The following is a 27,323-nucleotide window of genomic DNA, read 5'->3' as shown; positions in this document are numbered from 1 at the left end:
TTGTTATTTCTCCACTAAATATCCTGTACCTTGTTTTACCATTAACTTGCATTATTATCCGTACAATAATATAATAATATATTACTAGGCTACGATGCTTTATTTATTTTTTATATTTACTTTCTTCACTTTATATTAGTATTTCATTTGTTTTTTCCTTAAGGAGAAAAGATTTTTTATATTTAATGAACTCTCTTGGTTCTCTCCCTTCCTCCACATTTGAATTAACTTATAGTTTACGGCTTCAGTTTACTTTACTGTGATCTTTTTTGCCCTCCTCCCCCCATTTTAATAATTTAATTTAAACCTTTAGTATAGCGTTTACAGCCCCCTCCCTTTATAACTCTATGTAAACAAGCATTCTTACTTCTAACGGTCACTTACTTGGCCATGCAACATTATAACTCGTAAGTTACCTCATCATTTCGCATTTGTCTTGCTTCTATATGTTGGTTCCCTGATGATGAATTTATGTGGAATTCCAGCAGCTCTTGCTTCTTTGGAGTAGAGTACACATATATTTTGTTGAAAACATGTGTAGGAATTAAAGGAACCTTTATTTATATGCGTTTTGCTCCATTTATTGTTATATATATATATATATATATATATATATATATATGTACACACACACAACTATATCCGTATGTATGTCCATAGACACACACTCATATATATATATACATATCTACGTATCTATCTATATCTATATAAATACAAACATGCCTATATCTATCCATATGTGTGTGTGTGCTTACAAGTGAAAAAAAATTCCTCAATGAAATTAATTTATTTGTTAATTTGCAACTGATGTCTAATTTCATATGTTTGGTTCTTCAGGTCATCATAATACAAAAGTTGCAACTTCCATTTGTTTAACATTTATGGCAAAACCATAAACGTATAGGCACAGGCATGGTTATGTGGTTAGAAGCTTGCTTTCCAACTACATGGTTCCAGGTTCACTCCCACTGCATGGCACATTAGGCTTGAGCAAGTATCTTCTACATTAGCCTCAGGCCGAGCACAGCTTTGTGAGTGGATCTGGCAGATGGAAACTGAAACAAGCCCATTATTTGTGTGTGTGTGTGTGTGTGTGTGTGTGTGTGTGTGTGTGTGTGTGTGTCTGTTTATTCCCCACCACCACTTGACAATTGGTGTTGTTGTGTTCATGTCCCCATATCTTAGCAGTTCAACAAAAGAGACCAATGAAATAAGTACCAGGCTTATCAAAAATAACTACTGGGGTTGATTTGTTCAACTAAAGATTCATCAAGGCAGTGCTTCAACATGGCTGCCATTAAATGACTGAAATAATGTAAAAGATAAAAGATAAAAGATAATATATATATATATATATATATATATATATAGGCCCAGGCGTGGTTCTGAGTTCTGTCCCTAGGGCAAGTGTCTTCTACAATAGACTATAGCCTCAGGCTGACCAAAACCTTATGAGCGGAGTTGGTAGACAGAAACTGAAAGAAGTTCATTGTATACATACATACATATATATATATATATATATATATGTAAGGGACGAATGGAAAAACAGAGGACTCCTTTTATTTAATCGTGTCACACGGTCGAACACAAAATAATATATCGATGGATGATATATATAATATGTTATGCGACGATAACATAGATGACCAGTAATGAAAGACCACAACCGTATTAGATGAAATAACAGAGATATTTATTATGGCGTTAAAGATGTATGTCTGTGTGAGAGTGTGAATGCGACATATAAGAACATAATCAAAGACAGGCCATCGTACAAAGAAAAGTGTGTATGTGAGTGATACATGTGTGTATGAGTGTTTACAGCAGGTAAAAAGAGAGTCAATAACACGTGAGCAATTATACCAGTTCGTTAGTACACTATAGGAAAAGTTCTGTATGTGAAGTGAGGAGAGGCTGAGTGTGGCAGTGCTGATCACTAGTTGTGATGTCGTGGCATCGATGCCGGGCCGTGATTCTTGTTATACAGATGTTCGTCGTTGGCTGAGAACTCTTGTCTGTTTAAGAACTCTTGTCTGTTTAAGAACTCTTGTCTGTTTAAGAACTCTTGTCTGTTTATTTACCGTGGTGAAGCTGAGTCACCTAACAGAATCGAAGAGAGAGATGTGCCGCGGTAGTTTGGTGTGGTGTACATAGTAAGTCGTGTTGACGCTGGTGGAGATTGATGCTCGGTAGTAGTAATCGTAGAATCGTGTTGGTCATGACGATGATGCTGGATAGTAGTCGTAGACTCTTGTTGCTGATGTGGCGACGGCGGTGGTCATCGTTGGCTGGACGAAGCTGTTGAAGTGGTCGCTGGAACTACTGTTGCTGTCGTGTGGTACACGGAACAGTTCTCAAAGAGAAACTGGACCGAGACAAATTTGGCCGCCGAGTTAAAGCTATTTATAACAAACTATTGGCTCACCAGATGGTAGAAATATACTCTATCACGTGACCTTATTAGGGGCCGTGATTGGTCAGTTTGCGTTCTGGCGGGAAAGGTTCGAAGTAGTTGCCGATTCGAATAATAATCAGTCACGTGATGACAAGGAATGGGTTCTCTACTACGCTCGCATTTATTTATATTTAAATGAGAAGATTGTATGTAATGGCGATAGTAGTTTTGTATCTAGTGACGATAGGTAGTTTCACTACATATATATATGTATGTATGTATGTATGTATGTACCTATGTGTTTGCATGTCTGTGTTTGTCCTTCCCACTATTGCTTGACAACCAATGTTGGTGCGTTTACATCCCTATAACTTAGCAGTTTGGCAAAATAGTCCAATAGAATAAGTATTAGGCTCACAAAGAATAAGTCCTGAGATCGATTTGTTCGACTAAAGGCAGTGTTCTAGCATGGCCACAGTCAAAATGACTAAAACAAGTAAAAGAACATATATATATATATATATACTCACCAATATATTGATTTGCATATTCTGGCAATGTATTGGGTTCATCTGTTTTCAACCATTTGTTGAGCATAACATAACCTGGCTGAGCATGATGGAAATCAAATCCACACTGGAAGAAAGCAAACAATGATATAGAGTAAAATAATTATTTATTCAGAATAGAAATATGAAGAATCACAGCTCCGTTTCTAGATGACTGATGACAGATAATTGTGGTGGGAGTTGTTGTTGTTCCTGTCTAGCCCTAGGTAGCTTTGATAAAGCAGATTTGTAATCAAAGACATTCCAATCATGTCCATCTTATCTGTGTGGAGGCACATGGCTTAGTGGTTAGGGTGTTGGACTCATGATTGTAAGGTTGTGGTTTTGATTCCTAGACTGGGCAATGTGTTGTGTTCTTGAGCAAAGCACTTCATTTCACGTTGCTCCAGTCCACTCAGCTGGCAAAAGTGCCAACGATGGACTGGCACTTTTGCCAGTGGAGAATTTATATACCATGAAAACTGGGAAACCAGCCCTCGTGAGTCAGCATGACCCAAGAAGGAAACTTTACATCCTGCCTGTTCTAGATCAGAGACTACATTGGCCAGCATATCCGCCTTTATTTAGCATATTAGAGTGTAGTTTGAAGAAGATTTGGCTATTTTTAGTAGGTTGAGCAACTTCCTTGAGGTTTTCTTTTTGGTTATGATCATAGATGGAATGTTCTACTTAAAAATCACATCACAAACATTAAAAGAAATAAAAAGGTTTTACAAAAACTGTAAAAATTAAAAAGACTAAGCAAAAGATGGGTGGGGTTGGAATACACACACATCTATATGTATACACACACATCTATACCTGTATGTGTGTATGTGTGTGTGTGTGTGTGTGCATTTGTATTGGTTGGGATAATGGAGTTTTCTGAGTTCTGATCAGTTGGACCATGTCTTGAGTCAAGCTCATAAACCAGGTAGAAAATTGTGGTGTGTGTATCTATGTAAAGTGTTGTCATCAATGTGGCTTTGTGACCAGTTGAGGCATATGCTGAATCATGTTTGTAAACTATACAAGAAATTATATGGTGCATGGGAATGTGTTGTGATATTGAAAAGCTTCCAACAAAGTGGGACATGCACACAGTTTATTCATGGAGTACAAGGAGATTTCATACTAAATGACTCACATAGAAGTATCATCATCAGCTGGTAATGAGAAAATAAAAGGTTCTGAAAAATAGGCAAGTATAGAGGCATCAAATTGATGGACCAGGTTATGAAAGATACTGAGAGAGTTATGGCACACAACTAATTAGGAAGATGAGATACAGTTTAGATTCAGGCAAGAACAGGGAACTATTGATGTTCTTTTCTTAGTGAGACAAATACACAAGTTTTTAGCTAAGGGCAAACCATTATACCCAATATCTGTTGATATTATGTATAAAGGTTTGCCCTAGATCTAGAGAAGGCCTTTGGCTCTTTGGTAGGGTTCCATAGATTTTAATTTAGTGGTCATTAAGAAAAGTAGGGATAGATGAAGTTTCATGAGAGGAGTGCAAGCCATGCACAGATTATGATAAAATGAAAGTTAGCAAAGAATTCAGCTATGAATTTAGCATGAAAGGTATCTATTAGGGTTTGGTTATCAGTCTCCTCCTGTTTACTCACCAGACCATAACAGTGAAGTTCAAGAGTGGCTGACTATGGGAACTCTTATATGTTGATGACTTAAATCTCATAGCTGAATCCATTAAAGAATTAGAGGAAAAGTTCCAAACATAGAAGCAGAGATTAGATATCAGGTGTTCAAACAGTAAACCTAGCAATAACAAATGTCATAGTTAGCAGGATTGTTCTGGGAGTTGGTCATACTCAACATGCAAAAAAAGAGTAGGTAGTAATCCTATACTTTGTACCCAAAGTAAATTATTGGTGCATTACAGGCAGGCTTTAAGAGAAGAAAGACTTCATATATAGCATATGCACAAGAGTAGTTAGTTGTAAGAGTACTTGTGAAATTAATTCTTTCTAATGCTTAAAAGGCTCTTTAGAAGTAGTTAGCTGTTTCCATTACCTAGGTGATCTAATTAGCAATGGAGGGCAGTGTTCTGAATGCATAGTAGCCAAAATAGGTGTAGGGTGTAAAAGGTTTAAGGATCAATAAGAGAATTCTTTCTCTCACTGAGAGATTGTAAGGTAGTTGTGAATGAAGTGTGGTGTTACATGACAGCTAAACATGGGCAAGTGAAATCAGATGTAGTAAGAGAGAAGGAAAGGCTTTGTAGATATGTGATGTGTGTCGAGGATAACAGTTGTGTAAAGAAGTACCAGAAGATTCAGTTGGAAAGAACCTGCAAAAGAAGAATACCAGAGACATAGGAAAAGCAGTGAAGTCTGATCTCAGAATGCTATATATATATATATATATATAGGTGAAGGCGCATGGTTCAGTGGTTAGAGTGTCGAGCTTACAACTGTGAAGTTGTGAGTTTGATTCCCAGATCAGGCTGCGTGTTGTGTTCTTGAGCAAGACACTTTATTTCATGTTGCTTCAGTTCACTCAGCTGTAGAAATGAGTTGCGACGTCACAGGTACCAAGCTGTATCAGCCTTTGCCTTTCGCTTGGATAACACTGGTGGCATGGAGAGGGGAGGCCGGTATGCATGGGCAACTGCTGGTCTTCTTGCCTGGACTTGTGCCTGGGAGGGTAACTTTCTAAGTGCAAACCCATGATCAGTCTAGTGCAAACTCCGAAGGGGATCTCAAATATTCTTTATATATATATATCTCTATATATAAAAATGAGAATGTGTGTCTGTCTGTCTGTCTGTCTGTCTGTGTGAATCCCTAAAACTCGAGAACTACGCAACCAATTTCATTCAAATTTTACACATGCCTCACTTAGGGTTCCAGTTGTGTTTTAGTCAAAAAAAATTTTTAACTTCTTGCAGAGTTTGAGCCCACGGCAACATAATATCTCCTCCGCTATTTAAGTATTACGTGTCAAAAATGAAACAAAAACACTCATGTCAAATACTTTCACTTTAAAAATGAAACTATTCCACTAACTGAAACAATCACATTTCGATACTGTAATGACAGATACTTTCACAGAGAGAGAAAGAGAGAAAGAGAGAGACAGAAAGAGAGAGACAGAGATGTATATGTATACATATACATGTATATGTACACCATTTCGATACTGTAATGACAGATACTTTCAGAGAGAGAGAGAAAGAGAGAGAGAAAGAGAAAGAGAAAGAGAGAGAGAGAGAGAGATGTATATGTACACGTATATGTATAGATAGAGAGAGAGAGAAAGAGAGAGAGAGAAAGAGAGAGAAAGAGATGTATATATGTATACATATAAATGTATATGTACACGTATATGTATATATATATATATATATATATATATATATATATATATAGATCTATATGCATACATGTATATGTATACATATGTGTAGATGTATATATATATATATATATATATAGATGTACATGTAATATGTACATATATACATGCATACAGATATCTATACATATATACACCCATCATGCACACAAACACACACATTAGTCATTTGTTTTCTTATCCAAAACTACGTCAAAAGTACTGAATGGATCTTTATGAAATTTGGAAATTATATTCTTTGCATAACGGCCATAACTCCTATGAAAATTCATATATTTTTGATGTTGATGAAATTTTAACCCCAACATAACAGATGAGCATTATTTGTAATTCAACGGTACAACAGTGTAAGACTACCCTTTCAGATATACTTACATTGTGATTTCTGCAATGTGGTGCATAAATTGTCAAGTAAATGAGACGCATCTTTGCCTCCACTGATTCACTTGCAAAGTGTTGAGTAAAATTATTTCGTTGCAGACCTCCGGCCATTTTGTTCTGTTGTTAATTCTGTAGATGACCTCAAACACAAAGTCTTTCCCAACTTTAAACAAAACTACCAAAATCACAATTGGCTATGTGAAAGAGCAATATTAGCTCCAAAAAACGTAGCTGTTACAAAAATTAATCAACACCTGATGCATTCTCTTCCCGGCAATCTTCAAACTTACAAGTCTGTTGATACAGTTCCAGATACAAATGAAGTGGTGAATTATCCTCCTGAATTTCTCAATTCGTTGGAGCCTCCAGGACTACCTCCCCACATATTATCACTTAAAGTTGGAACGCCTGTTATGCTGCTCCGCAATCTGGAACCACCAAGACTTTGCAATGGAACACGGCTCGTGATAAAGAAAATGATGTCACATGTTATCGAGGCTACCATTCTTTCTGGATGTGCAAAAGGGGATGACGTCTTTATTCCAAGAATTCCTCTTACTCCATCAGGAGCAGACATTCCTTTTACATTCAGAAGACTAGAATTCCCCCTTCGTGTGACTTTTGCCATGTCCATAAACAAATCTCAGGGTCAAACACTGTCTGTAGCTGGTCTTCTCTTGGAAGAGCCCTGCTTCTCACATGGACAACTGTATGTTGGCTGCTCAAGAGTGGGCAGCAAAAAAACCTATTTGTATATGCTCCACAAGGGAAAACAAGGAACATTGTTTACAACGAGGTGTTATAATCACAACAGCAAGAAAGTATGTACATGATGACCTTCTTTTACGAAACTTCATTGACTTTCATATATTTATATTGATATACATATATATATACGTGTGTTTGGGTGCGTGTGTGTATATACATCTCTATATATAAAGATGATGCGTAGTCTAGACAGCGTTTTTAGTTTTCATTATTCTCTTTAACCCGGGCAACGCCGGGTATTTCTGCTAGTATATATATATATGAAAAAGAGAGAGAGAGTGTGTGTGTGTGTGTGTGTGTGTGTGTTGAACCACCAAAGGTGGCAAAATATTGTACTCAAGAAGATTCCTCCTACCCATGCAAGCATGGGAAAACAGATGTAAAGTGATGACAATGGTGATGATGGTTGTGGCAGTGACAGTAGTGATGATGATGATGATGACGATGACGACGACGACGACAACGACGATGACAATGATGATAATGGTGGTGGTGGTGGTGGTGGTACATATGTATACATATACACATGTACAATAAAGTATTCTATCCAGAAACCTTATAGAAAGGACAATGTGAGATCATCATCATCATCATCATCGTTTAACGTCCGCTTTCCATGCTAGCATGGGTTGGACGATTTGACTGAGGACTGGTGAAACCGGATGGCAACACCAGGCTCCAGTCTGATTTGGCAGAGTTTCTACAGCTGGATGCCCTTCCTAACGCCAACCACTCAGAGAGTGTAGTGGGTGCTTTTACGTGTCACCCGCACGAAAACGGCCACGCTCGAAATGGTGTCTTTTATGTGCCACCCGCACAAGCCAGTCCAGGGGCACTGGCAACGATCTCGCTCGAAAATCCTACAGGAGCCAGTCAGGCGGTACTGGCAACGGCCACGCTCAAAATGGTGCATCTCATGTGCCACCCGCACAAGAACCAGTCCAGGGGCACTGGCAACGATCTTACTTGGCTTGCCGGGTCTTCTCACGCACAGCCCATTTCCAAAGGTCTCGGTCCGTAGTCATCGCCTCGGTGAGGCCCAATGTACGAAGGTCTTGCCTCACCACCTCAGCCCAGGTCTTCCTGGGCCTACCTCTTCCACGGGTTCCCTCAACTGTTAGGGTGTGGCACTTTTTCACGCAGCTATCCTCCTCCATTCTCACCACATGTCCATACCAGCGCAATCGTCTCTCTTGCACGCCACAACTGATGCTTCTAATGTTCAGCTTTTCTCTCAAGATACTTACACTCTGACGGGTATTCACATTGACATTACACATCCAACGGAGCATACTGGCTTCATTCCTTGCGAGCTTACGTATGTCCTCAGCAGTTACAGCCCATGTTTCACTGCCATGTAGCATGGTTGTTCGTACGCATGCGTCATACAGTCTGCCTTTTACTCTGAGTGAGAGTCCCTTTGTCGCCAGCAGGGGTAAGAGCTCTCTAAACTTTGCCCAGGCTATTCTTATTCTAGCAGCTACACTTTCAGCGCACCCACCCCCACTACTAACTTGGTCGCCCAGATAGCGGAAGCTATCGACTACCTCTAGTTTTTCACCCTGGAATGAGATAGAAGTTGTTTCCTGTTTGTTTGCAGTCTTTATTGCACCTGAACATCTGCCACAAACAAAAACTAACTTGCTAGTTAACCTGCCTTTGATGTTGCTGCACCTCTTATGTGTCCATAGCTTGCACCGGGTACATCTTATAGAGTTACTACCTACTCCTTTTCTACATACTGAGCAGGGCCATCTACCTGAAGGGGTTTGTGTTTTATCTACCTTCCTACTTATTAGGATTTTGGTTTTAGCTAGGTTGACTCTAAGGCCCTTCAATTCTAGACCTTGCTTCCACACCTGAAACTTCTCCTCTAGTTCTGATAGTGACTCCGCAATTAGGGCAAGGTCATCAGCATAGAGGAGCTCCCAGGGGCAACCTGTCTTGAACTCCTCTGTGATTGCCTGGAGGACTATGGTAAATAATAGGGGGCTGAGGACGGAACCTTGGTGGACCCCTACCTCTACCCGGAATTCATTGCTGTACTCATTTCCAACCCTCACCTTACTGGCCGCATCTCTGTACATGGCTCGCACAGCTCTCACTAGCCATTCTTCTATCCCAAGTTTCCTCATTGACCACCAGATAAGGGATCGGGGGACCCTGTCAAAGGCTTTCTCCATGTCAACGAAAGCCAGGTACAGAGGTTTATCCTTGGCTAGGTATTTCTCTTGCAACTGTCTCACTAGAAATAAGGCATCAGTAGTGCTTTTACCTGGCACGAACCCAAACTGCATCTCATCTAAATTGATTCGCTCCCTAATTAGTTGGGCTATGACCCTCTCTGTAACTTTCATAACCTGATCTAACAGCTTGAATGTGAGATAGATATATATATATTCTCCTGGATGGTATAATAATAGATTTGAACACAAATCTTAGAATTTGTAGTTCAACATTTCCTCCATTTGGTCATTTCAATTTATTTTGTGCAAGATCAGTAAAATTTTGTTTCAAAGTAATAGATGTGAAGGACCAGTTTTCTTTCCAGCCAGACCAGAAATTAGACTTAGGCATTAGCCTGAATCATTCCTGAAGAGTTCTAGAGATCATCATCATCATTTAATGTCCATCTTCCATGCATACATGGGTAAGATGGTTGATAGGAGCCAACCAGGTAGAAGACTACTCTACCTGGTCTATTGACTACTTCACCCACCCATTTCACTGCCCTTATAAGTCAACTTATTTACTTACCTTTACACAAATAGGTATCACTGAAGAATGTTGAGAAAAAACTTTAATCCAAGCAGCTCGATAGCTAGATTCTTTCCATGATATCAGTGATTCTAAAAATTAAAAAACAAATAAATTTAAATTAGCAATATAAATGAAGAAAGTATTAATATTAAGTTTAACCATTTTGTTACCATATTTCTGTTGAAATACCTTACTTTTGTTTCAATTAATTCTGAAATAATGAAGAATTTAGTAAAATAACTTTATTATTAAGCTGGTGTTTAGAATATGAATTAACACGGAATTTTGATGGAAGATTTTAAAGTTAGGTCACTTGAATCCTTTTGTTTTCATAATTCCATTCAAATCTAGTGCCTTTGTTTCAATTGATTTTGAAAATAATGAAGAATTTAGTAAAATAACTTTGTCATAATTAACTGGTGTTTGGAACATATATTAACATGAAATTTTGAAGGAAGATTTTAATTTAAATCACTTTAAACAGGAAATTACTATCATGGAAACAAGGGCATTTTCAAGCAGTCATATCAAAAGTGTTGTGTGGCTTTTAAGAGCAATGGAGATAGTGCATAGTGGCACTAAAACTGGTAAAGTGAAATTTATTCTCAGTCCACTCTGCAGAGTAGTTGGTGTTAGGAAGAGCATCCAGCCATAAAACCCCTGCCAAAACAGACACAGTAGGCTGGGGTAGTCTTCTACCTAGTTGGCGCCTGTCAACTGTCCTATCTATGCATGCATGGAAGATGGATGTTAAACAATGATGATAATGATGATGATGATGGAAAGTTTTGAGGTGGGGTGTTGGTGTGTACCAAGATTCCTTCCTCAGTTCCTAAGTTATTAAAACTATAGAAAGGAGTGTGGTGCTGAATGAATGTCCCAAACTTTTTGATGAACTGCTTTTATCTGAGGGTAAATCTGAGAGTTAACCCTCTTGTTACTATCAATATTTTGAAAGGCATAAACTTTTCTTCAACTAATTTTGAAAAGAATGAAGTAACTAGTAAAGTAACATTGTTATTATTAAGTTGCTGTTTGGAATTAACATAAAATTTTGATAGAAGGTTTTAAATTAGATCACTTTAAAAAGAGAATTTGTATTATAGAACCAAGATTGATTTGAGAAGGGTTGGTATGAAAAGGGAGTAACAGGCATAACCTTCTCACTGTTTGATGATAAAATCATTATCATCATCATCATTTAACGTCCATTTTCCATGCTGGCAGGAGTTGGACAGTTTGACAGGAGCTGACCAGCTGAGGGACTGTTCAGGCTCCCTGTCTGTTTTGGCATGGTTTTTACAGCTAGATTTCCTTCCTAATTCCAACCTGTTTACAGAGTGTATTCGGTGCTTTTGCACAGTACTGGTATGGGTGCCTTTTACATGGTACCAGCACCTACAAGCCTGCAAGATTAGGGATGCTCAGCTGGTTGCAAGGGCAACCACGCTTTTACTTAGCTTGGTATGTCTTTTCAAGCACAGCAAACTGCCAAGAGTCTGTCCCCTGTCGTCCCCTCTTTGAGTCCTAATGTCTGTAGATATTTTCTCACCACTTCGTCCCATGTTTTCTTGAGTCCACCCCTTCCACATGTCCCCTCTACAATTAGAGATCAGCACCTCTTGATGCATACCACTTATATAATACTACATGTGATAAAAAAAATACATATTATAAAATATTGAATAAAAGTTTGCCAATAGTTTCAGATTTTCTTCAGAAATATAATTGCCTTAAATTTAAAGATTTAAATATATTTGAAGAATTTTACATACTTGCTAATTTCTCCTCAAAGTCATGATCATTAGAAAAAGCAATTTCATTACTTAAAATTGTAATTCCACGATATCTGAAAAAAAAAAAAAAAATGAAAAGTTTTTAAGTGTGCATGCATGAATGTGTGTCTTTTATCTTTTATTTGTTTCAGTTATTAGATTGTGGCCATGATGAACACTGCCTTGAAAAATTTTTAGCTAAATGAATCGGCTCCAGGACTTGATGTTCTTTAAAGGCTGGTATTTATCCTATTGGTCTCCTTTGCTGGACCACTAAGTTACTCGCGTGCGTGTGCATGCGTGCACATGTGTGTGTGTGTGTGTGTAATAATAGTCTAATATACAAACAAGGAAACATGCAAAATACAACAAGAAGCAATTATATCAATATTAAAGTAAATATCAGTTCCCCTAGACATTGTGTTGTGTTTCAGTTAATAACTTAGTCTCCACAGTGGAAGAAAGAGTTGTGTATATATAACAATATTTTAAAAACAGTATTGGACTATTTCATGTTATTACCAGTGTTATAGTAAGACAGATACTTTACCAATTGCACTTTTTGCACAACAAATAAAATCTTAAAGCTCCTAGTTTTTAAGATGGTTGAGCTCTCATATTCTACACAACAAATGCAAAAGATCTATGCAAAAGCAGATTCCATGTTTGTAGTCTATAAAATTCTATAATATTGTCTTTGAGAGCACAAAAATGGTAATTCAAAAAATAACACACACAAATACATAATGTGTATGCAGCTCTGTGAGTGTTTGTGTAAATACTTATGCACGTGAGCGTATGTATGTACCTGCATGTGTATATAAGTATATATAAAATCATCTTTGTTTTAGGTCCACTTTTCCATGCTCACATGGGGTGGATGGAATTTGTTGAGACAGACTTTCTACAGCCAGATGTCCTCCTGTTGCCAACCCTCACCTGTTTCCAGACATATATCAGCATAATGGAAATAAAGAACATCACATGTATGAAGGTGACACTTGTTTACAACTATCACACAATGTCTTGAAAAAGGGACAGTAACACACACACATACGGCAAAAGAAGTTTTTGAAAAATGTTGATGTGTCTGCTATGTTAAATACTTATTCTGACCCAGAATACACTCATCAATACATACACATGCATACACACATTCATACATACATACATACATACATACATACATACATGCACACATATAATACATGCATACATATACACATAGATACATATATACATATATTTATATACATATATGGCTAACATTTGCCCTGTTTATAATTGTACTATATGTTACATATAAATAAATATATATATATATATATATATATATATATATATCATTTGTAAAAAAAACATAAATTCGAAAGAAGAACCACACTCTAAGATGTAGAGCAGTATATATTAAAAATGGGGAAGGCCAGTTTATGAGATTACCTTAGATTTGTCGTCCATAAAGGGTTTAACTTTTTAGTAGAAAGTGGGTTATACATCTTTAGATTGTATACCTGACTTTCTACTAAAAAATTAAAGAAATTGACGGAACGCTGAACTCCAGACTAAACAACTTAAACAACATTTATTTACTTGGTAAAACATACATATCTTTAGTTATACATCTTTAGAGGTGAGAATAACGAGCTGTCGAGTATAAGACCGAAAGATGTAGAGACAGCTTTAAACACACGTCCCTGCTCAATCGCTGGCCAGCAAGAAAGAGAATGAATTGAGCGGGAAACGCTTGCTTTATTAATTCCATGCATGCGTAAGACTACGCATGCGCAGGCGTTACTACAGAGCTCCCTCGCCAGAGCAGAAACGCACGATAAATTAAATCTGTTAGAACGCCTGAGGCAGGATAGCCACTGAAAAACCACCCACATACAGAACACAGCTATAGCAATTCCTGCGCCGCCGTCTTCATCAATGTACTCTATCTCGGTGTTTTGGGATTTTTCGCAGTCTATACTACAGACACTTTCACTTGTTCTGTGTTTTTCTTCTCACACACACACTTGTGCACTCATACATTTTCTTTCCTTTCGGGGAAAACAAACACTCAAGACTTTTACATCGCGTGATTCCAGTTTCCTGGACAGTTGTCATCACGGTTGTTTTGTCATTGTCATTTCATTTATACATTGCATGTTCTGTGTTTTTTCTCACACACACACTTGTGCACTCATACATTTTCTTTCCTTTCCGGGAAAACAAACTCTCAGACTTTTACATCGCGTGATTCCAGTTTGCTGGACAGTTGTCATCACGGTTGTTTTGTCATTGTCATTTCATTTATACGTTGCATGCATGTATTTCACAAGTGTACATTTCATTTCTTTGAATTTTCTTTGTGTGTGTTTGTACCACATCTTGTGGGTGGTTTTTCAGTGGCCATCCTGCCTCAGGCGTTCTAACAGATTTTATTTATCGTGCGTTTCCGCTCTGGCGAGGGAGCTCTGTAGTAACGCCTGCGCATGCGTAGTCTTACGCATGCGTAAAATTAAACAAGCAAGCGTTTCCCGCTCAATTCATTCTTTTTTTCTCGCTGGCCAGCGATTGAGCAAGGACGTGTGTTTAAAGCTGTCTCTACATCTTTCGGTCTTATACTCGACAGCTCGTTATTCTCACCTCTAAAGATGTATAACTAAAAGATATGTATGTTTTACCAAGTAAATAAATGTTGTTTGAGTTGTTTAGTCTGGAGTTCAGCGTTCCGTCTATTTCTTTAATTTTTTAGTAGAAAGTCAGGTATACAATCTAAAGATGTATAACCCACTTGGCGCACGACGCTGGTGGCAAAAAGGCTGTTTGGTGATGAGTGTTTGAAGAGGTACGCTTTTACAGAACGATTGACAGACAAATCTCTGTCCGACCATTAGCGAAAACCCCAAAGAAAAATTTTCTTAACCCAAGATGAAAGAACGACCGTATGAAATGAATGACAAGAGTTATTGTGTGGCATAAAAGATGTATGTGTAATGTGAGAGTGTGAAATGCGACATATAAAAACATAAAAAGCAGGCCGTAAATCCAGTCTGTTTTTCGTGAGTGGAAAAAATCCACTCTAACAGAGGCGAGAATAAAAACCGCGCTTGTTGAGTTGTGTTGACTATGGTTGGAGATGTTGGTAATACGTAGTTCAGTCTCCATGGCCGTATTTGTTCTTTAGTCGAGGTTCACCAGTTATAAGTTGGTAGTCCGTAGTTCATGCTGCGTTTTTTCTTCGTCGGGGGTCACCACTTTAGTAGAAAGTGGGTTATACATCTTTAGATTGTATACCTGACTTTCTACTATAAAATTAAAGAAATTGACAGAACGCTGAACTCCAGACTAAACAACTTAAACAACATTTATTTACTTGGTAAAACATACATATCTTTAGTTATACATCTTTAGAGGTGAGAATAATGAGCTGTCGAGTATAAGACCGAAAGATGTAGAGACAGCTTTAAACACACGTCCCTGCTCAATCGCTGACCAGCGAGAAAGAGAATGAATTGAGCGGGAAACGCTTGCTTTATTAATTCTACGCATGCGTAAGACTACGCATGCGCAGGCGTTACTACAACTTTATGGCATATCATCAGATCCCAAAAACCTGTTGGCCCAAGACCACTTAGAAACGTGGAGGAGGAAATGCCTCACGACTCAAAGGTAACAATTGGGGATTATCTCTCTTTGCTATTGGCTATCGACTTCCAGCTGTGCCACCATCAGGGGCCCACAAGATGGTGACACGGCGGGAAGTTGATAGCCAATTGTTACCTTTGAGTAGTGAGGCATTTCCTCCTCCACGTTTCTAAGAGGTCTTGGGCCAACAGGTTTTTGGGATCTGACAATATGCCATTAAAGTTAAACCTTTTATGGATGGGAAACCTAAGCTAATTCCATAAACTAGCCTTCCCCATTTTTAATGCATGTGCGTGCGTGCGTGCATGCGTGCGTACAAGGAGGTATCAGAAAGTTCCCGGACTAGTTATGTTTATTAAAACATCACTTATTTACCTAAGTTTTAACATAATCTTCTTCGAAATAATCACCTTGTGAAACAATACACCAATCCTAGTGTTCCTGTCACTTTTGGAATGCAGTCTGGAAGTCGTTTTCTGTAAGTGATTTGAAGATCATCTGCAAGCCGCTCTGAATCTCAACAATGGAGTTAAAACGGCGACCTTTGAACTTCATTTTGATCTTGGAGAAGAGATGGAAGTCTGCAGGTGCTAAATCTGGTGAATAGGGCAGGTGCAAAAGCAGTACCATGTTGTTTTTAGCGAGAAACACATGAGTGAGGAGAACTCAGTGACTGGGTGCATTGTCATCATGAAGAATCTAATTCTTCATGCTCCACATATCTGGTCACTTTTGTTGAATGTCCTTCCTCAAATGCTTCAAAATGTAGAACTTTCAATTAACAGTCTTGCCCCGGGGGATGAATACTCAATGCACAATACTGCAGATGTGGAAAAATTTATGAGCATGGTCTTCATTGAGCTGTGGCTCTGTCGTGCCTTCTTTGGTTGTAGAGAAGAAGGCCTCTTCCATTGTGATGACTGCTGCTTTGTCTCAGGGTCATACCGGCAGATCCAACTTTTATCACTGGTGATGATCCTTAACATGAAGGATGAGTCAACAGCAGCACACTGACAGAGGTCTTAACAGACTTTGATACAATGTTCTTTCTGCTCGTGGTCAGCAGACAGGGAAGAAACTTGGCAGAGACACACTGCATGTTCAATTCAGATGTCAGGATTGCCTGCATGAATGCATACAACAGACTAATAACACCAGCAATGCTGGTGATTGTCCTCTGAAGATCCTCATGCACAAGCTGATGAATTTTCTCCACATTTCTGGGGGTGATGCTCGTGGAAGGTCTTCGAGATTGCTCACCGTCCTCCAGGGATATTCTTCCACTTTTGAAGCAGCTGTGCCACTTGAAACATTGTGTACATTGCCTCATCACTGTAAACTTGCTGAAGCATGCTCAATGTCTCTGTAGCAGACTTCCCAAGTTTAATGCAAAATTTTACGTTGGCTGTTTGTTCCAACTTCCTGTTTATGGCAAAAATCTCAAACTACAGCATAAATGTGATTACAAAACACAAATTTCACAACTTGTAATGTCACTCAGCACACTCCCTCATGAAGGTCACTGCTAGCTCTCACTACACACACAACCATGTGCTGCCATCTGTTGGCATCATGCTACAGAACTAGTCCAGGAACTTTTTGATACCACTTCATATATATATATATATATATATATATATATATATATATATATATATATATATACACACACACACACATACATATATACAACTAAATTTACATACAAACATATATATACATATATATATATATATACATATACATACATATATGCATATACATACATGCATGCATGCATGCATGCAGACATACATACATACATACATACACACATACACATACATACATACATACATACATACATACATACATCCTTTATATATATACAGTTCAGTATTTAATGTTGAAAAAATATATACATATCTTTCTACTTGTTCTACAAAACCTTTCAATGCTTCAAAAACAAACTCATATTTAGAAATAATACATTTCTAAATCTCTCAGAGATATTTATGCAGTAGTGATACATCTCCCCCCTTGTAAACATAAGGACACAGGAAATGTGACAAGGCCGACAGGAAGCAGTGCAGCTTCCTACGTCTGAATAACAGTAGCATTATTCCCTTCATGGGACTGTCACATTAAGTTGACAACATACAACTACTTCAAACTCGTATTTGTTTACATATGACGTAATATATATATATGTATCAATCAATCAACTTCCAATATGATTGAACAACAAAATCACAGTATGGATTGTATTATTCATCCTTTTGATCACCAAATACAAAACGTGGTTCATAAGACTTCTGTTTAGGTGATTTTCCTGGCTCACCACCACATCCTTGTATGCCAATCCAACACATTTACAGCTGAATGGACTGAAGAAACGTGAAGTGAAGTGTTCTGCTCAAGAACACAATACACAGCTGGTCTGGAAATGAAGGCCACAATCTCATGATCTTGAGTACAACACATTAACCAGTAAGTCACTATCCTTCACTTATTTACATAGATACATATGCACACACACACACACACACACACACACACACACACACACACACACACACATATATATATATATATATTGAAAAAAAAGTCGTCAGAATTTTGGAATAACTTCTTTCATTTATTTTATACATATATTAGTGCTTTGCTTTCATTTGTCTTTCGAACTTGTCAAATATAATTCTGTGAAAATACAGAGATCTTGCTTATTTATATAAAACAGGTGTTTTGGGGGGTTTTGTTTATAACAGAACATTATTTTGTTTTTTTGTTTTTTTGGGGTGAGGCTTTGGAGACAATGGAAGATGTATAAGCAGATAGATAGATAGACAGGTAGATAGAGAGATAGATAGATAGACTGATAGTCAGACAGATAGAGAGATGGATTGGTAAAAGAGAGAGAGAAGGGCCATTGTATTGAAATGGTCTTTTTAAGGAGTGTCAAAAAAATAAATAAATAAATAAATAAGGGTAAAAGCTTGTTTACTACTTACTCTATTGTTTTGAGAGGGTTTCTAGGGATGGTAAAAGAAGGAAGAAAAGAAAAAAGAAAGAAGAGAGAAGAAAAAATAGAGAATAATAAATCCTATTTAGAATATATTCCTGTCATACATTCATTTATTTATTTATTTTTGGTAAGGTGTAGTTCTGCATGAGAGTATCATCATCATCATCATCATCATCGTTTAACGTCCGCTTTCCATGCTAGCATGGGTTGGACGATTTGACTGAGGACTGGTGAAACCGGATGGCAACACCAGGCTCCAGTCTGATTTGGCAGAGTTTCTACAGCTGGATGCCCTTCCTAACGCCAACCACTCAGAGAGTGTAGTGGGTGCTGTTACGTGTCACCCGCACGAAAATGGCCACGCTCGAAATGGTGTCTTTTATGTGCCACCCGCACATAAAAGTATATTAGTATAATATTTGTAAATTTGAAAAATCAATTAGTAAAAATAACTATATATATCATATCACATATATATACATATATATACATACAAAACGTATTCCTTGTTTTTCTTTTTTCTCTTTCAAACATTTAACTTCGGGGAAAATTTTATGAAGAGTAGTTCCATTGCCTTTTGGTATTGTGGATCGTCCCGTGTACATTTATAAAAGGGAAAGATTTTGAACTTTCCGTCTCCGCATATTTCAAGATGTTTACTCAATGGAATCATTCTTAGTTCTTCTTGTCGGATATGTTGCCTGTGAATTCTTGCACGTTGGCAGAGTGAGTTATTCGTTTCGCCAATGTAATTTTCTTTACAGTTTGGACAGGTGATGCAGTATATGAGATTTTGTGTTTTGCAGTTCATATCTGCATTTATTTTAAAAATAGATCCGTTCTTGAATTTTATGCGGGAACCACTTTCTATGTATTTGTAGTTGTTGGTATTGTTACACGTTCCACATCTCCTATCACCACATTCTTTTACTATGAATTCTGGTTTAGTCTCTGATCTGAATTCTGCCCTTGTGAGGTGTTTTTTACGGTTTTTTGGCTGGCATCTGCTATTCCGTATATATATATATATATATATATATATATATATTATTTTGTTTAAAAGAGTTCCAACACTGTCTGTTTTTTATGTTTTATTTATATTCCTGCAGAACCAATGTGGGATATAGAATATGGAATATACAATATATAATATAAAATAAAATAAAAATGGATGACACCATGAAATAAAGTATTGAATGTAGATGAAATATTGAGTGTTCAATATAAAGGATCAAATATATAAATATATAAAGGCGACTCGAGTTTCAGGGTTATTTCCCTTCGTCATGGCCGGTATGACAGACTTTAACAGACTGTACATTCAATACTTTATTTCATGGTGCCATCCATTTTTATTTTATTTTATATTATATATTGTATATTCCATATTCTATATCCCACATTGGTTTTGCAGGAATATAAATAAAACATAAAAAACAGACAGTGTTGGAACTCTTTTAAACAAAATAATATATTCCTCTATACACAATCATACAAAAAAAAACCCTTTTTTGTATTTATTTTTACTCGCATATATATATATATATATATATATATATGTGTGCACATATTTCATACACACTCACATACGTAATTCAAGGGCCATGAGTTTTGTACATTGGCACTTACCAAATATCAAAAGTTTGTAAGTGCCAATGAATGAATCTCTCAGCCTTTGAGTCACTTTCTAAGTTCTGCTGATCTTTAATAATCCTGCTTGTCATTACGTTACTTAGCCCGTTGGTAATGATTTCACATGATTAGAGTAAAAGACAGAGAAAGAAAAGGAGAGAGAAAAAGAGGGAGAGAGAAAAAGAGGGAGAGAGAAGCATCCATGACGTGAGGTAAAGGGAATGTAATTGTAATGCTTCCCCGTGATTAGTTGAAGGGAAAGAGAGGAGAAAGAAAAAGGAGAAAGAAAAAGGATAAGGTGAAGAGCGAGACAGAAAAAGAGAGAAAGAAACATTCATGACATGAGGTAGGAGGAACGTAATATTTATTATGTTGTTAATAAAGCTAGTTGAAGGTAGAGGAGGAAAGTTAAAAATATAATTTTAGCAGAGGGGTGATGTTCTGATGGTGAGGTTAAAGAAAGGCAGAGAAAGCGGAGGGAGAGAGTGGAGAGGAGAGAGAGAAAGTGCAATTCCATGAAATATTCACACTTATTTATGTGGCAGATATATGCAATTTCACTAAAAGTTGTACGGGATATTTTTTTTTAAGAGTGAATATTTATTTTATGAGTGCCGTGTATTAAGTCTATAAAATTGTGCATAAAGTATCTACAGTGTATATATAAAGTGCATTAAGCAATCATTGTATCCAATTTCTTTCACGTTTCAATGAGTAGCAGATGAGTGACTTTCATTTCATACACACACAACACTGGCTATGCTATCAGGTATTTTGGATAAAGTTTTCAGGAATAACCCAATAGGTTTACCATTAATTGTGAAATATTCATGGATCCTGCTAGTTAAATATAAAATATATATAGGTGCGTATGTGTGGCAAGAAGCATGTCTGGTACTGTAGCCTTAGGTCAACTAAAGCCTTGTGAGTGGATTTCGTAGAAGGAAACTAAAAGAAGACCATCATATACGTACAGGGTGCAGTGAATAAATTGTCATCTAAATTATGCAAAAATGAAAATAGCACTGACATCTCATTTTAACAGATATATTTATCAAAATTACATGAAAATATCTTGAAATACTAAAGAGTAAATTTATTCTATAAAATCATCATTGGCTTCAACCATGGCCTCTAGACAGCTTCGGGATCTTCTGCAACTCTTCTAGATGGTCTCCTTGTTTAAGTTGGTGAGTGCTGCCATAATCCTTGCCTTCAAGGAGTTTTGTTGGTTTCTCACTCAACTGCACTCCACACATGTTTTGGGGATACAGCAAAACAACAGTTGTTCTGTGTGTTAACCATCTGATCCTTGCAGAAATTTTTCTCATCTGAGAAAAACCAAAGCATGTTCAATTGGAGGGGATGCTTGAGTTTATTCAAAAGCTTCATAGCACAGTCTTTCCTCTTGTCCTTTCATGGCTTGGGATAAAAATTGGTCCTTTCTCATCTTGTATGAGGAATACTGAATGTCTTTATGCACTACCTGCCTGATAAGAAACTCAGGCACTCCCATGTCCCTGGCGATGGACCTCATTGACTTGGAGGGATCATTGTCAATCATGGCCTGGATCTCACCAACAAATTCAAGAGTTCTTTCTTTTCTTATCAGAATAACCAGAGTGTGTTTTCCGAACTCCTGTACCTTTGTAATCACCATTAGACTCATCCAACTCTTTCCAAATCCTCTGCACTGTCCTCAGATTGACACCCAAGCACTCTGAAATGTTCATATTGGAGCTTCCAGCATAAATGCCAAGCAGTACAGCATGTCATTTCCAAGTTTCTGGTAGAGTGAATTGCATCATGGTGCTGTTTTTTCCGAACTCCTGTACCTTTGTAATCACCATTAGACTCATCCAACTCTTTCCAAATCCTCTGCACTGTCCTCAGATTGACACCCAAGCACTCTGAAATGTTCATATTGGAGCTTCCAGCATAAATGCCAAGCAGTACAGCATGTCATTTCCAAGTTTCTGGTAGAGTGAATTGCATCATGGTGCTGTTTTTCTCACAGACAGTGCCCAACTGACCTTACTATGTTGTGTAGTTGACAAAATCAGAAACAAACAGTGCGCAAGTGCAAAATTGAAAATATAAAACGGTGACAATTTACCCATCGCACCCTGTATGTGTGTGTGTCTTTGTGTCTGTGTTTGTCCCACTACCCACCCCCACCGTAGTCTGACCACCAATGTTGGTGTGTTTAACCTCCTGAAAGAATAAGTCCTGGGGTCAATTTCTTTGACTAGAACCCTTCAAGGCAATGCTCTAGCATGGTCACAGTCAGATGACTGAAACGAGTAAAAGGCTAAAAGACTCATATATTCATGCTTGAGTTTTATAATCCTCTTTCTAGTATCAAACCTATATATATATATATATATATATATATATATATATATATATATATATATATATATATATATACATATATATATATATATATATATACAGATAGATAGATAGATGGATAGATGTATGTGTGTGTGTGTGCATTAAATAAATAGGTAGGTAGAGAGAGAGAGAGATAAGTAGGTAGATAGACGGATAGATAGATATATAGATAGATAGATAGATAGATACACAAGACAGTCAGAAAGGCAGATAACATAGTTTACTTAAGCCAGCCCACAGCCTTTTCTCTCGAATGACAGGCTAATGGACCGGCTTAGCCACAGGTTAATTAAGACACTGTATTTCTGTGAACATAAGTTTTATTTTATTGTGTCTAGGAAGAGTCATAAAGCCAATATTATTAACACATGCACTGGTTTAATCCCATTCCTTATTATTAGTCAATTGGTTAAATATCCAACAAACCGATTGCTTGTTTAATTTAGTTAATCGGTAAGCCATTTGTTTTGCTTTTGTTTGTCAAAGTTCATTCATTGATACTTCCAACCTTTTCAACGAGTTTTTTTGTTTAGATCAGTTTGAAACAAAAAAGTTTTGCATCATAGAACCAGTGGCAGTCACAGGTGGGTCAGTACCAAGAGGCTAAACTTATGCCCTCTGTTGGGTATTGAATATTTTTTCTCTGGCTCGTTACCCAACAATGGTGTGTGTGTATTTATAGTTTCATGATGCATTTCACTGATGCTCTGGCATGTATCATCAATAATGTTTCTTGAGGTCTCAGGTTTCATGTTTTTAACGTGCATGTATAAGTGCGCGCGCGCACGTGTATAAATCAGCAGCAGTTCCAAGTTGGCTCAAGAGCCGAAAGTTTGGTACATATCACTTATTAAAATGAGAAGAGTCACGTACGAAAACTCTCGACCTTTGAATCACACTTCATGTGTGTGTATATAGGCCACCGGCCATTAGGGTCTGACGAGACGTATGACCCTGGGTAACTTTGTGAACCAGCCATAGCTTTCTTTCTCCAAATATATATATTGCCTTCTACTATAGCCTGGGGACGACCAAAGTCATGTGAGTGCATTTGGAAGACGTCCCCCACCACCATCGCTTGACAACCAATGTTGGTGTATTTACGTTCCCGTAACTTAACAGTTCGGCAAAAGAAATCGATAGAATAAGTTCTAGGCTTACAAAGAATAATCCTGGGTCGATTTGTTCGACTAAATGCAGTGCTCCAGCATGGCTGCAGTCACATGACTGAAACAGGTAAAACAATAAAAAAATACAAACACACACACACACACACCAGATATTTGCTTTTTCTTTTTAACGAAACGTCGAGTCGTCGATGATCAGGAAGAAATATAAGAGTGTAATGAAAATAAAAATTAAAAAATATTCAGGGATGCACAAAATATACACTCGGTTTAAAATTTACATAAACATGTATGCGTGCGTGTGTGTTTGTGCTTTTCTGTACTTGCGTTAGTGTGTGTGTGTGTGTGTGTGTGTGTATGTATGTATGTATATAAAAGTACAATGTTTACCTGTCAGTTTTCCCATCGAAGATGTTCATATTTACCGGTTGATATGTTATATAAGTTAGAATGGACTGGGTGTATAAATGTGTTGTCACTGGAACACAAGTGTATCGATTGGCAAGTAGTGTCCTTTTAGAAGTACATCGAAGAAAACCTTTTATAAATATCTGAAATATATACAAACACATTCAAACATAAGTATATATGTAATTACAAAATAATATAATTATTTCATAAAAATTCATAAGGAAAACAGGATCGACCAGAAAAAATGCATGAACAAACAAATTAATGTTATTGAAAGTGATTATGAAATTATATTTGGTAATGGGAGGTGGAGACCAGGGAATAAGTATGAAAATGTACCGTTTATTTAATGTTTGGTTGCTCGTTGCAGTTGCTGTCATTAAAAGTTCGATAGAAGATTTTAATGTTATTAAGAGCACCGGATTAATGTACATACCAGTATTTAGTTTAATACGTTATATATATTCTAACCCACTCTTGATCAATTTGGCTCTTTATCCCTCCGATGTACGATGGATATTGATAATCTGAAGTTCAAGTAATCTACTGGAATTAAAATCATTCTCTTTTATCATTTCCTTAGCAAAGAACATAATCGAATTATTTGTGTAAGATTGCAAAATAAATATAAATACCATTGAAAAAGTATTGTTAAATTATGATTGTTGATTATGTTATCTGTATCTAAGATAACGTATGAAGTTATATAATGAACGTAAGTCATATATATTGTAGAGTGCCCTATATGTGTGTGTGTGTGTGTGTGTGTGTGTGTGAATAGATACACAGAAAGAAAAAAATATCCTTACTATGTGCGAAAGTATGCACGTACTTTTCTGTGTGTTAATGTAAGTTTGTGTGTATGTGAATAGATACACAGAAAGATAAAATATCCTTACTATGTGCGAATGTATGCACGTACTTTTCTCTGTGTGTTAATGTAAGTTTTTGTGTGTGTGTGTGTGTGTGTGTGCATGAAAAATCCAACAAACTAGGGATATTAATTCAATTACAATCTCTTACAAAAAAAAAAAATCTGAAATGTTATCGCACCTGATAAAGTGTGTGAAGCAGCAACAGGTCTAAACTAAATAAACTAACATGAATCTCAAATTTATATAGAAGAAATTCAAGTTCACAAAAATTTATTCTTGAAGTGCCTCTATTTAAATCAGAAAATGGGTTTCCCAGAAAGTGAAGAATTACGTGGAAAAAAAACCCACACCTATATCTTTTTCTGGGTCACCTAACAGTTTAACGTGGACGAAAAATATTTGTTGTCGTCTTTCTGTCGATCTCTTCCTCTCTCTCTCTCTCTCTCTCCTCTTTATTGCTTATACATTCATTTGTTATTTCATTGTGGTGCAAGTATACATTTCTAACATTGCTCCAGGTCCAATAAATATTTTGGGAAATTACAGTCGATTAAAGTTCCCTCATTATATAACTATTATCTCCTTTATCAACCCATGTGGAATTTTAGCTTAACAATCTGAACCGAAAAAATACTACATGACACACGTTACATTGCTCTTAAGTTTTAGCTTTTCTTGCCAAAATGGGAAAAAAAAGTTGGGATTGGCTGAATCGGTGGCGACATTGGTATTCCCTGACATACTGAATTACGTCAAATTATGATCAACATGTTGCTTATCGAGAAACGGACGTAAAAAAAGTGATTATTGTTAATAAAAACACCACCATCTCTACTACTACTGTTACTATTACTACATCGTCATCATCGTTTTCCTTGTCATCGTCATTAAGTATTTCAAGCACCACTTGAAGAGGATGGTCATACTGGCGAAGGAAAAGAAGTCTTTTGGAAAGTTGTGTAAAAATGCTAAGCATGGACTGTACGAATAGGTCTCCTGTAAATCTATGCCTGTATAATGTGGAGGAATATTGGACAGGACCCTGGACAATATACAGGGCCGGATTAAGATCCACAGATGCCCTAAGCACTTAAAAGATTTTTGTGTCCCCGTATATATACATACACGAGCGGGTGCTGAAAAGTTCTTGGCTTTAAGGGTGTCGCGAATGTCCAACCTTCCGAGTTCTTTTACATGACTTAAGAAACTGAAAGATCGCTGCAATACACATGTGAATCTGAGAGGGGAATATGTTGAATAAAATCATTATTAACTGATCCTCTTATATTTTCTTTTACCCAAAGCCAGGAACTTTTCAGCACTCCCTCGTATATATTTAATCCAAAATTTAAACAATAATAAACCATAAAATAAATATTTATTTTTCAAGATGAAGCAAAACTAACAGTTAGATGGAAAATAATGTTAATTTTTGTACACTTCCACTTTATTTAAATTTGAAAAAGATTTTCTTACTTTTTTATTAATTACAAAGTCTTTGATCAGATCCTCCCTATGACACTATAAACACTGAAAATATATTTCCAATCATATAAACCAGCTCAAATATTAATTTAACAAGTTTAAAATGATTTCTTTTGTGCTGTAAACTATTTATCACTTCTGTGGTGCACTCCTTCCCATGATTCCCCAAGCATGTACTTATTTTGCATAATGGTTAATCCACTACTAGCGGCACAGGTCAGTTTAGGGAGTGGAGCAATCCCTACTTGGCCCTAGGTGGATGTTCTCTGTGGTTAAAGATATTCACACAGTCACATCATGTGCCCTCTCATAAATATTATGTCTTTATGTGTGAGGCTGGTTTTGTGGTCATTCCATCCACATGGTTTTGGATTCTGTTCCACCTTGTGGCATCTTAGGCATATGTCTTCTGCAATTCTGGGTCAATGCAATGCCTGGTGAGTGAATTAGTTTAATGAATTCTGTAGGAAGTTCGTTGTACATGTATATACATATATGTGTGTTGTAGATTTGAAACCAAATTGGCAAATTCCCAAGTTAAAATCACAGCTTAATAATAGCCTTTTCATGTGATCAGCTGGGTTATGGATCAATCAGCTTTGAGACTTTATATGATTTAACTTTCTAGAATGTCCCATTACACAGCTTATAAATAGGCATACTTTTAGTACCAACTTTGCAGAGTATCGAAGACCAGGCAAAATGCATCTCCACTCTTGCCAGGCATATTATGCAGAGGCTGGCT

General features: G+C 37.0%; 1 protein-coding gene across 1 annotated transcript in view; it reads right to left on the bottom strand.

Annotated features, from left to right (window-relative positions):
- LOC106882168 (nudix hydrolase 6) overlaps positions 1-27,323 on the bottom strand; it is a 75,349-nt gene that overhangs the window by 6,094 nt on the left and 41,932 nt on the right. Inside the window, exons 3-6 of the mRNA XM_014932750.3 lie at positions 24,198-24,358; positions 12,015-12,088; positions 10,237-10,328; positions 2,932-3,037 (exon numbers count right to left, since the gene is read on the bottom strand). Of these exons, the coding sequence (XP_014788236.1) occupies positions 2,932-3,037; positions 10,237-10,328; positions 12,015-12,088; positions 24,198-24,358 (433 nt within the window). The remainder of the gene's footprint in view (positions 1-2,931; positions 3,038-10,236; positions 10,329-12,014; positions 12,089-24,197; positions 24,359-27,323) is intronic.

The sequence above is a fragment of the Octopus bimaculoides genome, chromosome Z (genome assembly GCF_046866305.1).
Source record: "Octopus bimaculoides isolate indiv1 chromosome Z, ASM4686630v1, whole genome shotgun sequence".
In the NCBI taxonomy this organism is placed as follows: domain Eukaryota; kingdom Metazoa; phylum Mollusca; class Cephalopoda; order Octopoda; family Octopodidae; genus Octopus; species Octopus bimaculoides.
Note: the sequence above shows the minus strand (reverse complement) of the source record. Positions and strands in the feature narration are given on the sequence as shown.